The 12442-nt window shown below is 54.4% G+C and overlaps 1 protein-coding gene across 5 annotated transcripts in view; it reads left to right on the plus strand.

Moving 5' to 3' along the window:
• RNF220 (ring finger protein 220) overlaps nucleotides 1–12442 on the plus strand; it is a 37077-nt gene that overhangs the window by 16406 nt on the left and 8229 nt on the right. The window contains exons 1-4 of one of the 5 annotated variants that reach the window (XM_079915542.1): nucleotides 681–928; nucleotides 1057–1099; nucleotides 4786–4907; nucleotides 5268–5400. In XM_079915542.1, the coding sequence (XP_079771668.1) occupies nucleotides 4885–4907; nucleotides 5268–5400 (156 nt within the window). In that variant the 5' untranslated portion in view covers nucleotides 681–928; nucleotides 1057–1099; nucleotides 4786–4884. Of the gene's footprint in view, nucleotides 1–680; nucleotides 929–1056; nucleotides 1100–4785; nucleotides 4908–5267; nucleotides 5401–12442 lie in introns of those variants that run through there. The other 4 variants (XM_079915541.1, XM_079915544.1, XM_079915543.1 and 1 more) reach the window with 4 other exon arrangements.

The following is a 12442-nucleotide window of genomic DNA, read 5'->3' on the forward strand; positions in this document are numbered from 1 at the left end:
CTGGAAGGGCGAGAAGGAGATACACAGAAGGGGAGATAAAAAGATGTAGGAGACCTTTAGAGGTAGACTCTGAGATGAAAGAAGGCTTGAGTGTGAGGAACTGAAGGAGGGTGGGGTCAAGGACGACTCACTCTCAACTATCTGGTGTGGGCACACCAGAGTGGATGGTGGTATCCCGTTAGAAACTGAGAATCCTGGAAGAAGGCACTTGTTTGAGGGATGCTGGGTTCCACTTTGGCCGCGTGGCTGTGCGTTGCCAGTGGCAGCTCCAAAGGTTGTCCAGAAGACAGGTGAAACGTTGGGAATCCTCTAATATCGGGACTGATGAAAGGCTGGGGACTGGGGAAGAGACAGCTGGGACTCGCGGTGAGACGGGCCGCTGCGATCAGGAAGTCCTACGCTATCTCCCCAGCAAAGGGGTAGCCGCGCGGGAGGCGGGAGCCAGGCGGGGTTCCGGGACGGAAGGAGCCCCGCGCTGGGAGGGGCCGTGGAGTAGGGTGGGAGGATCTCGCAGCCACTAAAACCCGGGCGGGTTGGCTTTGCGGCCGGTGGGAGGGACCCCAGGGCGGCCTCAGCCTGTTGCTGCCGGAGTGCGAGCCGCTGTTTCCTGGTCCCGGTCCGGCAGCCCCCACCACTTCTTGAACTTTCACCCCCGGCGCGCGACGGCGGCGAGTCACGTGATCAAGGCCAACATGGCCGCCGCCGCCGTTGGGAGCTGAGGTGCCGCCGCCGCCGGGCAGCCGGGGGGAATCCGCCCGCATCGCCGCCCTCGCCGGCCGGGCGGCCGCGGGGCCCGGAGCGCCGGAGGCCGGGGCTGGGGCGGCACTGCGCGGCGGCCACGGGGTCCCGCTAGAGCAGCCTCCGGCGGCTATGCCGAAGGCCCGGAGCGGCCGGCGGAGCAGGGGGGCCGGCGGGAGGGAGGAAGTAGGTTTGTTTACGGGCTGTTTGGGGCGGGGCAGGTGTGGACCGGGGGCTGGGGCCGGGGCAGGGGTCGGGACTCGAGGCCGCGCTGACGCTCTCTTCTCTTTTTTGCATTTGCCCGGGATCTTTTCCCAGACCTTCTTGCGAGTGCGAGCCAACCGGCAGACCCGACTGAATGGTGAGTCTTGCGCGGCCCCTCCCTCTGCCCCACCCCCGGCCTCCTCCCTCCCTCACTGCCTGCAGTTCTTGACTTCCCTGGGTCTCTTCGACATTAGGGCCCATTGGCGGCTTCTTCACAGTCACAGCTCCTGAGAATATGCTGACCAAGGCGGCTGCCCTCAGTTTCTCCATCTGTCTCGTGGAGGTTATGGTCCCCAGCTCTTGCGTGAGCCTCTCTAGGCCTTGAAGAACCCTGGGGGTCAGTAAGTGCCAGAGAATGAGAAACAAGCCACACAATTCCACGCGGGAGCTCAGTTTTGAATTTGCAAACTGCTGGGACCTCACTGTACAAGCCGGCAGGGCGCTGAGAATGTTTTTCTTCCAGTTTTTAATCAGTGCCCAGTAGTGTGAATACAGCCTCTCTGCTGAGACTTGACAATGCAGTGAGATCTGGAGTTCCCACGGCAACAGGAACTAACTCATCCCAGGGCTTTTTGAGTTATCAGTCGGCCCACATTTCACAAAGGTGATCAGCGTGGGCTCGACAGCTCTTAGAGGCCTTCTCTGAAAGCACTCCGTGTATGTACTACCTGGCAGGCCACCATCCCGCCCCCCCGCCCCGTGCCCCTTTTGGATTCAAGCCTCTGGAACGTTCCTATTTGCTGAACACAATTGAATGATCTAGTTTTTTGTGCTGGCTAGGGTGTGGTATATATGGGGGTTGTCTGTAAGGGGCTTGGGGGTCTCTAGGCCAACTGGTGAGTGAGGCCATGGACGTTCAAGATCCCCAGTTCCTGCCACTTGGTTTCTGCTGGGAGGCTGAGCCCCAGACTGGGAAAAGGAGAGCATTTATCATGGGCCGGCACCATGTTAAGCACCTTTATCATAACTGAGAGGAAGTGTTAACACACATTTTGTAGATGAGGAAACTGAGGCTGGGAGAGGTGAAGGTGATTTGTTTATAAACCACACAGCTGGGATGTAACTGCGCCATGGTTTGAACTGGTTTGTTTATCTCCAGAGCCTGTGCTTCTTGGACCATGCCATGCTACCTCCTTGGCAATACTTTGACTTGTCCTACTCAGTGGAAGCCTCTAGGTAGGGAGCAAACTTTCCCTATCATGTTTTAGTAAGCTTAGTTCAGGACTTAGAAGATGAATGGCAGTAAAATAATCAAACCTCAATTGCTTATCTGAGAATTTCCAGGTGATGCCCAGTCCATCAGGGACTTTCCTAGGACTACAAGGAATTTTCTGGCATGGGTGGCCTGGGCAAGGAGAGCATCCAGTATCATGCCTTCCTTGGCAATCCTATGAGATTCGTTCCTTTATTCAATTATCAGTGTCTGCCATAGTCTCCTTCTTACCAGAGAGGCACTCCCTTGAGCTTTAGGCCGGGTAGGGGAGGAACCTTTGTACTGGCACACTGCTCCATACAGGCTTCTAGAAGTCTCAGGGTACCTTGCTCAATGCCTTTCTGATATCTAGCATCCCTTCTCCATCCTAGCCCTGGGTCTAGAGCAGTTAGTCCCCAACCTTTTTGGCACCAGGGACTGGTTTTGTGTAAGACAATTTTTCCACAGACTGGGGCGGTGTTGGGGGAAAGGATGGTTTCAGGATGATTCAAGCGCATTACATTTATTGTGCACTTTATTTCTATTACTATTACATTGTAACATATAATGAAGTAATTACACAACTCAGCATAATGCAGAATCAGTGGGAGCTCTGAGCTTGTTTTCCTGCAACTAGATGGACCCATCTGGGAGTGATGGGACCACCTCAGCTCCACCTCAGATCATCAGACATTAGATTCTCATAAGGAGCGCGCAACCTAGATCCCTCGCGTGCGCAGTTCACAGTAGGGTTCGCGCTTCTGTGAGAATATAGTACTGCCGCTGATCTGACAGGAGGTGGAGCTCAAGCCATAATTCGACCAATGGGCAGCGGCTGTAAATACACATGAAGCCTCCCTCGCTCACCTCCTGCTGTGTGGCCAGGTTCCTAACAGGCCATGGACTGGTACTGGTCCGTGGCCTGGGGGTTGGGGACCCCTGCTCTAGAGTGTCAAGATGGCCCAAGCCTGAGAGTCCAAGGGTTAGGGAAGTCAAGGTGAAGGAGTCTAGATCTTTGTCCACAAAATCAAGCGGGGCACCAGAACATAGTCACATCTCCTACAGTGAGAGCACAGGAAATTGAGACGGGCCAGGCTGCAGACCACGGTTTCTCAAACTCCATGCTCAGTCCTGGTGGGATGGTGGCTTTCTTGCTGATTTGGCTCTTTCTAGGGCTACTCTGTTTTAGGGTTGGAGTAGCTCCCTGCCTCATACCCGCAACAGGCAGGAGCCCCAAGTGCATATTCTTGCTGACCTAGCACACTCACAGGATCAGTCTTTGTTGATGCTGATCGGTTGGGGGCACTCTTGGGACAGGAGAGCCTTCTAAGCTATGGAGTCAGGCCTGCTTTCCTGTGCTGCCTTTGCCACTTTTTAGCTACCTGGACAACTGCCTTGACTATCTTTTTCTGTTAAAATGGATAATACAACCTAGTTTCTGGATACAGAATAAAATGAGCTACCTTGTATAAGGTATTCGGCTCTGAACCTTACACACAACTGAAGCTCTAAACTGTAACTTACCGACTCTCACCTGCATCACCTTTCACCTGTGTCTCGCTCCCTAAACTGCATTGATGAGCTTTCCACCAGGGTCAGTATCCACAGGAAGTTCTTTCTGGCCTTGCAGTGGGGAACCCTTCCCTCCTTGGCTGGCTCCACCCCTACCCCCACCCCAGTCAGTCTGGTCTCAGAGTGGCTAGCTCTACTCCTCTTGCATCACAGGAGTGGATAGAGGGAACAGAGTCCCTTGTTTTGACCCCTTCCTGCTTCAGTGACAGGAGGGCTGCAGAGAGGGATTAGTGAGCTAATTAGAAATGATTGTATCTCTCGGCATTAATTAGCAGTGCTGTGGGCTTGCAGCATGCACTTTGGAATTGAGCCCCCTGCGGGACAGCATGGCAGGGAGCCCTCTGCACTGATTAGAAATGATGGAACAGGTTTGGGTAGGCACAGTAAGGGCTACCCTCTCAAGGTATCTGGGCTGTCTGACTCAGATCCTCTATACCTTTATGACTGGGCCTCAGTCTCCTCTTCTGTAAAATGGGACCAGTGGACATGAGAGAAATTTCACTGGGGTAATTCTACATAGGACACTAAGGTCTGTACCTCAGGGCTCTTGGCCAGGAACAAAGGGGTTTTAACTGATAAGTTAACAGCAGGCCAAATCAGGCCCCTGGAGGGACCTTGGATTCTAACCAAGAAATGTTCTCTAAAGTTATGCTTCTTGACTCTAAAAGAGCCTGTGGTCTTGGCCTTCTGGGGAGACACATAGCAAGTGCCAAGGAGAGCATCTTTGCTCACTGGATTCATTGAGCACTGCAGGTAGGAAGGTAAGGGTTGAGCTTGAGCCAGCTGTGGCCGAAGAGTGGACACTTCACTGGCCTAGCACCAATCTCCTCCCCAGGTGCTCTTGGCAAGGTCCAGTCCCCAAAGGAGCCAAAGGTGCTGCATGATGAGGGCCAGATGAGGCACTGAACAAAAGGGCTAATGGCTGGCAGGAGGTCAGGATGTGTCAGCTCCACTGGGACCTTGGGAACTACAGTGACCGTCTGCCTGTTCTATGCTTTGTTTTCGGTTTCTCCATGCAGCTCGGATTGGGAAAATGAAACGGAGGAAGCAAGATGAAGGGCAGGTATGTCCCCTGTGCAGCCGCCCCCTGGCAGGATCGGAGCAGGAGATGAGTAGGCATGTGGAGCATTGCCTTTCTAAGGTAGAGGGGCCATCACCACCTCCCTCCCCTCCCCTCCTTCCCCTGACACTAGCTGCTCACTGCCTCCAGATCTATGGGCTGTTGGGGTCTCTCTGTGGTCTCAGCAGCTTCTTACTCTCTGTTCTTTGCTCTCTTCCTTTGCTTTCGCTCTCCCACTCCTCTCCTGGGGCTCCAGTGGAAAACTATTGGGGAAAAGCCCAGGTCTTTGACCTCTAGATTGGTTTACTTCAAAGGAGCCCTAGAGCTGGGGGCCTGTGGGGCACACTGCAGCTCGGGGCTAGGGCTGTGCCTTCCTTGCAGGCCCTGGGGAGCAGGTAGGGACGGCCTGGGACCCGCATGATCCTGCTCTGCTCTTCACAGAGGGAAGGCTCCTGCATGGCTGAGGATGATGCCGTGGACATCGAGCATGAGAACAGCAACCGCTTCGAGGAGTATGAGTGGTGCGGGCAGAAGCGGATACGGGCCACCACTCTCCTGGAAGGTGGTTTCCGAGGTACAAGCAGCTGACACATAGGCAGTGGCACTCGGGCGGCCAGGCCTCTGCTGGGTATCCATCTGTTGGGAGCCAAGAGGCCAGGGCTGGTGGCTGGTCATTCCACCACGTGCGAGCTGCTGCTGGTGGGGCTCCTTTGTGACCGTGCTGCCTGCCTGTGATGTGCATATTAAAATGGATGTATTTGGGTGGGGAAATGGAACTGTGAGGCTGTAGGCTAGGAGTGACGAGGGGGTCTCTCAGCCTCGGGTGATGCATTGAAGGTGACAGCCAAGCCACGTTAGCACCTGCATAAAATATTAAAGGGACGGTTATGCATTTATCACTCCATCCCTCTTAAGGCTGATAAATGAGAATCCAGCAACCTGCTGTACACCTCCAGCACTGGGGGCCCCGAGGGCTTCCAGGCAAACACATTGGATTCCCCCCCCCGCCCCCCTCCCCCCACTCCTCCCCCCGCCCCGCCCCTCCTCCTCAGCCCCATGTCAGGGAAATCAGTTACAGAGGAGAGAGTGAGTTATGGCAAAATTTGACCTCCCATGAGCTTCATGGGTGAATCTAATTTTAGCTCTGATCCCATCTCTTCTCCCTGGGCACCCTCTGCCCTGAAGCAAGAGGGGCCTGTGCCCAGCTGCTCCCTGCTTCCCTGGGACTCTCCCCCACTGCTGCAGAGAACTCTGCAGGACCCTGCCCAGCCCCACTACCTACTTGGCTCCTTGGAGAGATATAGCTTGGCCCAGTGGAAGTCCCCCACCCCCACCAGGTCAAATAGCAGACTGGTAGGTGCCCAGGGTCGGTATCCACTTGTCAAAGCCTTCTGCCTTGGGCAGGGCAAAGGGGGAGCTGTCAGCCTCCAGCTCTTCTCTCTTTCTGTGCACAGGCACAGCTGGCACTGCAGCTTGTGGTCATGAAGTGATCCAGTCTGCTTCCCATCTGCCTCCAGTTCTCTGGGCAACACCCTTGGGAGTATTGCTGTGTCTGGTCCCTGGGGAATCTCACAGCAGCTGGGAGGAGGGTCTCTGCCTCACTGGGGCAGTGCTTCTCGGGCTGGTGCTGAGGATCGGTCCCCACAGTGCCATCCAGGGCAGACTGGCTACATGAAGGGGCCACGAGCCCAGGTGTGGCATTATGCTTCTGGGCTTCTCTCATATTGCCCGAGCGTTTGGGGACAAGCCAAAGTGTAAATCAGGAAGGTTAATCAGGCCAAACCGTTTCCCGAGCTTGAGCGCTGAGCTGGGAGGATGTCCGTTTGCCGTTTCACTCTGGTCCTATCCTGGAGTTTCCGAGTGTCTGAGGCCCAGGGAACATGAGCAGCAAAGCCCAGGGTCCAGTGACTTGTACACACAGGTGTCTGCTCAGGGGCAGTTCCAGGACTCTGCTCTGGGTTCGCTCTGTTGTGGCTGCAGATTTTCATATCTTCCATTACTGCGGCAAGTTTTTAGTCAGGTTTCTTGGCACAGAACTGGACCTGGTGGCTTCTGGGCACCAAACAGGGCTTAGGAGGATGAAGCTGCATGGGGCCTGCTGCTACAACCAAGTATTTCCCAGGTGCTGGGACGCACTTGCAGAGCGGGTGTGAGGGGCTCTTCAGCCCTATGGGGGGGTGTCAGTTTTCCCTGAGTGTTTACACTGTGAGGTTGTTCTTTTCAAGAATTCCTGAGAGGAGTTCAAAGGGGGCTTTTCTTTGAGCGATTTGGAGAGCGAGAATGAGAGTGAGACTTGAAGAGGGAACGGGGGCCGGAGGTGCCTTTATCTGCAGAGAATTGCTCCGGCTTTCCTGATAGAAGCTGCTGCCGCCTCTTAAACAGCTTAGTGCAGTCAAAAGACAGGCAGACTTGAAAGGCTGTTTTACAGCGAGATCAGCAGGGGCCACGAGGCAGAGAGCAGGGCGCAGTGGAGCGGAGGAGGCTGAGGCTCCTCGGTGGGGGGTGCTATCAAAGGAGGCCCTGTCTGATCCTGACCGCCTCTGCCCCCGAAACCCTGTCTGCAGGAGCTGGCCATCTGTCAGTCTACCCTCCTTGGCCAGGACCGATAGGCCCCAACTCTTGGGGGGTTTGGTTGGGTGTGGCCCCGCCAGGCGGGCTGGTGTCAGTGTAGCGCATTGATCGCCCGCCGGGCGGGCTGGGCCGCAAGCCGGGCAGCGCGTGCTTAATGTGATTGAAAGGCAGTTAAAATGGCGGTGACCTTTTCAGGAGGAATTAGATTGCCTGCCAAGACCGGTTAGAGGGAGTGATAACGCTGGCTGAAGAAGCTGCCCAGCCAACTTCAGAGAGAGGGAGCAGAGGCAGGATGAGCAGGCGAGTGGTGAGGCCCATTTAAGCCAAGCTGTGCATGCTGACAGAACAGAGATTGCTGTTCTTGTTGGATATGAAAGAATTGCAGATAAGTTCCTGTATCTGATCACCCCCTATCCCTCCTTCCGGACCAGGACCCCTTCATCATCCTCAGCAAAGCTTCCCACCAGGCCCACTGGGAGCTGGTCTGGTGGAGCAAATCGGTTTCCTTGAATGTATTCTGCCGTGGAACCAGTAAACAAGCAAGAGGTTTTGGTGGGACACTTGGCTGAGGGGAATGGGCCTTGGAGATGGGGCCTGTGGTTACTGAGGGTGAGGCCCAGATTGCTTAGGCCTGGGAGTACTTGGAATTGGTATTTTAGGACAAAGCGAAGGACCAGACAGAACAGGTAAGCACTGAGATAGGTCCAGCTGGAAGTGGATCTTTAAGAATCTGAAGGACGAGAGAAAGTTTTTAAGAGAGTAGTTTGGAAGAAACTTTCAGTGACTAGGAAACGCTCTGGCCTTCTCAGTTCTCGGAGACGCCCTGGGCTGCGTGCCTAAGCTGTCGATTGTCCTCTCTGAACCTTAGGTTTGCTAACCTGCTACTGCTGTTTCTCCCCACCCAGAGTTAATAATTGCATAAAGGGCAGCACGTGGACCCTAGTATTTCACCAACATTCCCCTAAAAGAGCTCAACAGTTAGGGAAGAAAGACGCTTTTCTGGTGCCCTGTGCCAGCCCTGGGCAGAGCAAGGGACCTCTAGGCTGGGCCACAGCGGAAACCTAATTATACAGCCCTTGGGGACAAACCCGCTCCTGCCTGTAGTCAACGGAGGTACGTGATGAATGAGCCCCAGCTCTCCTCATTGCCTGTCACCAGCTCCTGGGTCCCGGAGAAGAGACTAGTGGTGGGAGCTTTGGTCCCTCCTGTTTTGGTTGCCAGTGAAAGTTCACCCAGCTGGATTGGGGGAGCCTGGAGCTCATCATATCTGGAATGGACAGGCTGGAGAGAGAATATGGAATGGTTGGCTTCAGATAAGGTCACAGTGATGTGGTGGGCACATGAGTGGCGAGATGGAGGGATTTCCCAGGAGGCAGCACAGGAAGTGGAAGGTGCTGCAACTCCATCTTTGAGCCCTGGAGGAAAATGCATCCCTGGAATCCAGCACTGAGCCCCTTTGAATCAAACAGGTGTTGGACAGGGATGATACTAAGAGAACCCACTGTCCAGGGCCTCTGCCCTGCCCCAATCCTCGCCTAGGGACTGCATCTTTCTCGAGTTCTTGCCTTAGATTTAAGCTGGTTCCATGTGGCCTGGGATGAGATGCCATGGAGAGGACAGGCAGGGCAGCTGTGGCACAGGTCTTTTAACTGGCTGTTGCTTGATAAAACTTCAGCTCCAGATTATGGGTCAAGGGGTTGAGAGGTGTTCTTAGCCCAGGGGCATGGAGAAATTGGCCGGGCCGTAGCTGCTGCCTCCTTTGCTGTGTTGGTTTCCAAAAGATAGGAGCCCCAGATGCTAAAAATGTCCCCCAGCACAGCCCTGCTGCCAGGTGCAGTCAGTGACAGGTGTTGGAACAGCCGACTGCTGCAGGCAGTGTTGGAATGGAGAGCGTTAGGGCTGCCACCTTCTACCTCCTTACTACCTTTAGTTATGACTGTTGCCTGCTGGGAGGGGCGAGAAGAGGTGGCAAGGAGCAGGGCACCTTCTTGTCCCCTGTGGCGACTGACGGGATTTAATCGCCTTTTGGAACACAATTGTTAAGCTGGGACCGGGGGAGTACAGGCAGAAGGAGTAAGTATCAGTGGTTTTAAACGGCGTCTGTCTCTCTGCGTCTCTCCTGACGTGAGGCAGTGAAACACGTTATCGAGGAGGCCCGGAAAGTGGCTAAGTGCGTTTGACACACGCCAACTCCCTGCCTCCACACTGGATAATTGCATTGTCAACTGTTCAGCGAGGTGGCAGGTGACACTGCAGGCCGATTGATTGTCCCGCATCGCAGCTCCCCAGACTGTCAGCTCCCCAATCGATGGCGTTTACACAAGACACCGTAACTGCATCTGTAACTAATTCCAGTGTAAAACTCTCCGGAAGCTGCTGCTCTGCACTACCACCCCCAAACCACACCTTTGGAGAGCACACGCCTCCAGAGGCCCCAGGACTCCTTTCTTCCTGGGCTCTGGTTTTGTTGGGAGCAGCAGGTGAGGAAATCAATGGCTCCATTTTTGTGGTTTCATGTTCTACGACGTTACTGCCCCCAGTAAGCGGGCATCTCCAGTTTCTCAATCGATTATCTGATCAGTTGATCAAATTAATGCTGATTTTTTTCTCTCTCTCTCTTTGACCTAAGAAAAAAGGAGTTTATGCGAGGGGGGTCGTTTTTATAAAATTTAGGCTTTGCTTATTATATATGCACTTAACCCTCTCCCTTTCTATTGCTAGTGTCCAGTTGGAGGGAAGAGGTTTTTTGCACCGCCCGTCCTCCCAGGACCAGGCCCCCACTGCTGAGCATCACTGACTCTCAGGCTTAGTCTGCCTGTGGGCAGCAGCCCAGCCCTTTGTGCCACAATACAGTGGGGCTGAGCCTCAGCAAGGCGGCCTCCCTGGTAACTAAAGGGTACTCTGGGTCATCTTGCAGGTCCCAGGGGCAGAGTCCCTTCCCTGGATAGTAGCATCAGGAGTGGCAGTTTGCCTGTTATCCCTGGAGCTACACAGAACAGGAGCCAGAGGCTTGGAAAGGAGTACTCTGCGCCATCTTGCCTCTGAGTACTGGCTTGGGATGTTCCAGCAGCTGAGAACATAAAATGACTGTGGAGCCTTCTTCTCGAAGCAGGGTGGGGGGCGCAAGCTGGCAGGGGCGCTGTCTGCATAAAATGGCTTTATGGCTGTTTCTTTTTATTATGATTCTGCCAGAAGTCAGCAAACTTTATTTTCATTAAGAAAATAAAGTTTAATGTGCTGGGAAGGAGGTTGGAGCTGGCTGGGGCAGCACAAGAGTGAAATTGGTGGCGGCAGCCTGTTCTGAACACCTGTGGGGGTAGGGAGAGGTTCCCAACATCTGTCTTTGCTGGGGGGTGGGGTCAGGGTCAGAGGAAACTGCTCAGACCAGAGACAGGCCTTTTCCTTGGCAAACAAGATGTGTTGTGCTCTCCATCCTGCCGGGCTGGTCAAGGGAGCAGAAGGTCGCGGCTCACCCGAGAGCTGGGGTCTGAGAGGGAGGGTTGTGGCCTGAGAGGTTTCTCCAGGCCACCGGCTAATCAGGCCTTGGCCTTCCTTCCGGCACAGGGCTCCCAGGACCTAATAGAACAGCATTGTTGGCATTAAGCCATTACTGCTTGCGTGTGTTGTATGGCACCCGCTGTGGGCCTGGCCAGCTCTGTGCTGGATGACGCTGAGATCACAGACTTGGGCCTTCATTCTGGTAAGGGACAGTGACAATACATGGTAATAAATGTGACTTTGGAGTTGCACAGGAGCCTGGATGGACGCCGCAGAAGGGACCCCTGTGTAGAAATGTCTGGGGACATCTCGTCCACACTCAGCACCTTGAGGGTAGGAATCAGATCTGGAAACACTGTCTTCAGTGTCAAACCAGGCAGAGAGTGAGTTCGATAAAGGTTGAGAGAATGTTGAGGTGAGTTCATTCAGGAAGTATTTATAGAGCAACTACCATGTGTAGGCACTATGAATAGAAGGCATGATTGAGAAGAGTCAGACTCGCAGAGCGAGCAGGAATTTGTTCTGTAGACCAAGAGGGAGATGTTTCTAGGCAGAGATAACAGGAAGTACAAAGGCAGGGGGGCATGAGAAAACATGCACACAATAGCTGTGTTCCACTGGAGTACAAGATCTGGTCCAGGCCTGGTAGGCGATGAGACTGCAGAGATGAGGACTTCGGCCACTGGGCTGCTTTACGTGTTGAGAAGCTAGGACTTTTCCTAGCAGTTTGGCGGTGCCCAGTTTTCTCAGCTTTGCCATGGGAGCCATACTGGGCTGAGGAGTGGTGCCAGGATTCTCAGCTTTGCTGCTCGCCCACCCAAAAGGCAGGGCCGGGCAGGCCCTGGCTAAGCCAAGGATGTGAGGCTGACTGCTGAGCTGCGTGTACTTGGGGGAGGGAGGTTGGCAGAGCTCGGGAGGCGCAGGCTGTAAGTGAACCTGACGGCTACATTGTGATTGATGGCGGAGTTTGTCTCCCAAACTGTCAGAGGGTTTATAGAGGTGCCATTCACCCACAAGGCGGGAATTGCTTGTCAGGACACTTGGCCGTGAACAGTAGACAGAGCTGTAACTTGGTGTTTTCTCAGCTTAATGGCCCTGCTGCTGACCTGCCTGCTGCCTCGAGTTTGTTGGTGCCTCATTGTGGAGGGCAGATGAGGACTGGCAGGGAGGGGTGGAGCCTGGGCAGTGCCTGGCCTCTCCCTTTCCCTGGTGCTGCTTCCCTTTGGGTTGGGTGGAACCTTTGTGAGACCAGAGACCAGAGGTGTAGGAGGGAGAAGAAGGATCAGGAAGAAAGTGCTTTCGAAATGGGCTTGAAAGGTGGAGAACATTCCAGATGGAGGGGAGAGCATGAGCAGGACATGGTGACGTTTGAGGTGCAGTAAGTAGTCTATCCGTATATGTGGAGCTTATGGAGTGAAGTGAGAGAAAGAGGGAAGGTGGAGAAGTGGGGGCATCCGGAGCTTAGCGTGTCTAACTGAGGAGCTGGGACTTGGTCGTGTGTGCAGAGGGGAGCTGCAGACACTGCTGGAGCAGGGAAAAGAAGGGTC

This window comes from Stenella coeruleoalba (assembly GCF_951394435.1).
Source record: "Stenella coeruleoalba genome assembly, chromosome: 1".
Classification (NCBI taxonomy): Eukaryota; Metazoa; Chordata; class Mammalia; order Artiodactyla; family Delphinidae; genus Stenella; species Stenella coeruleoalba.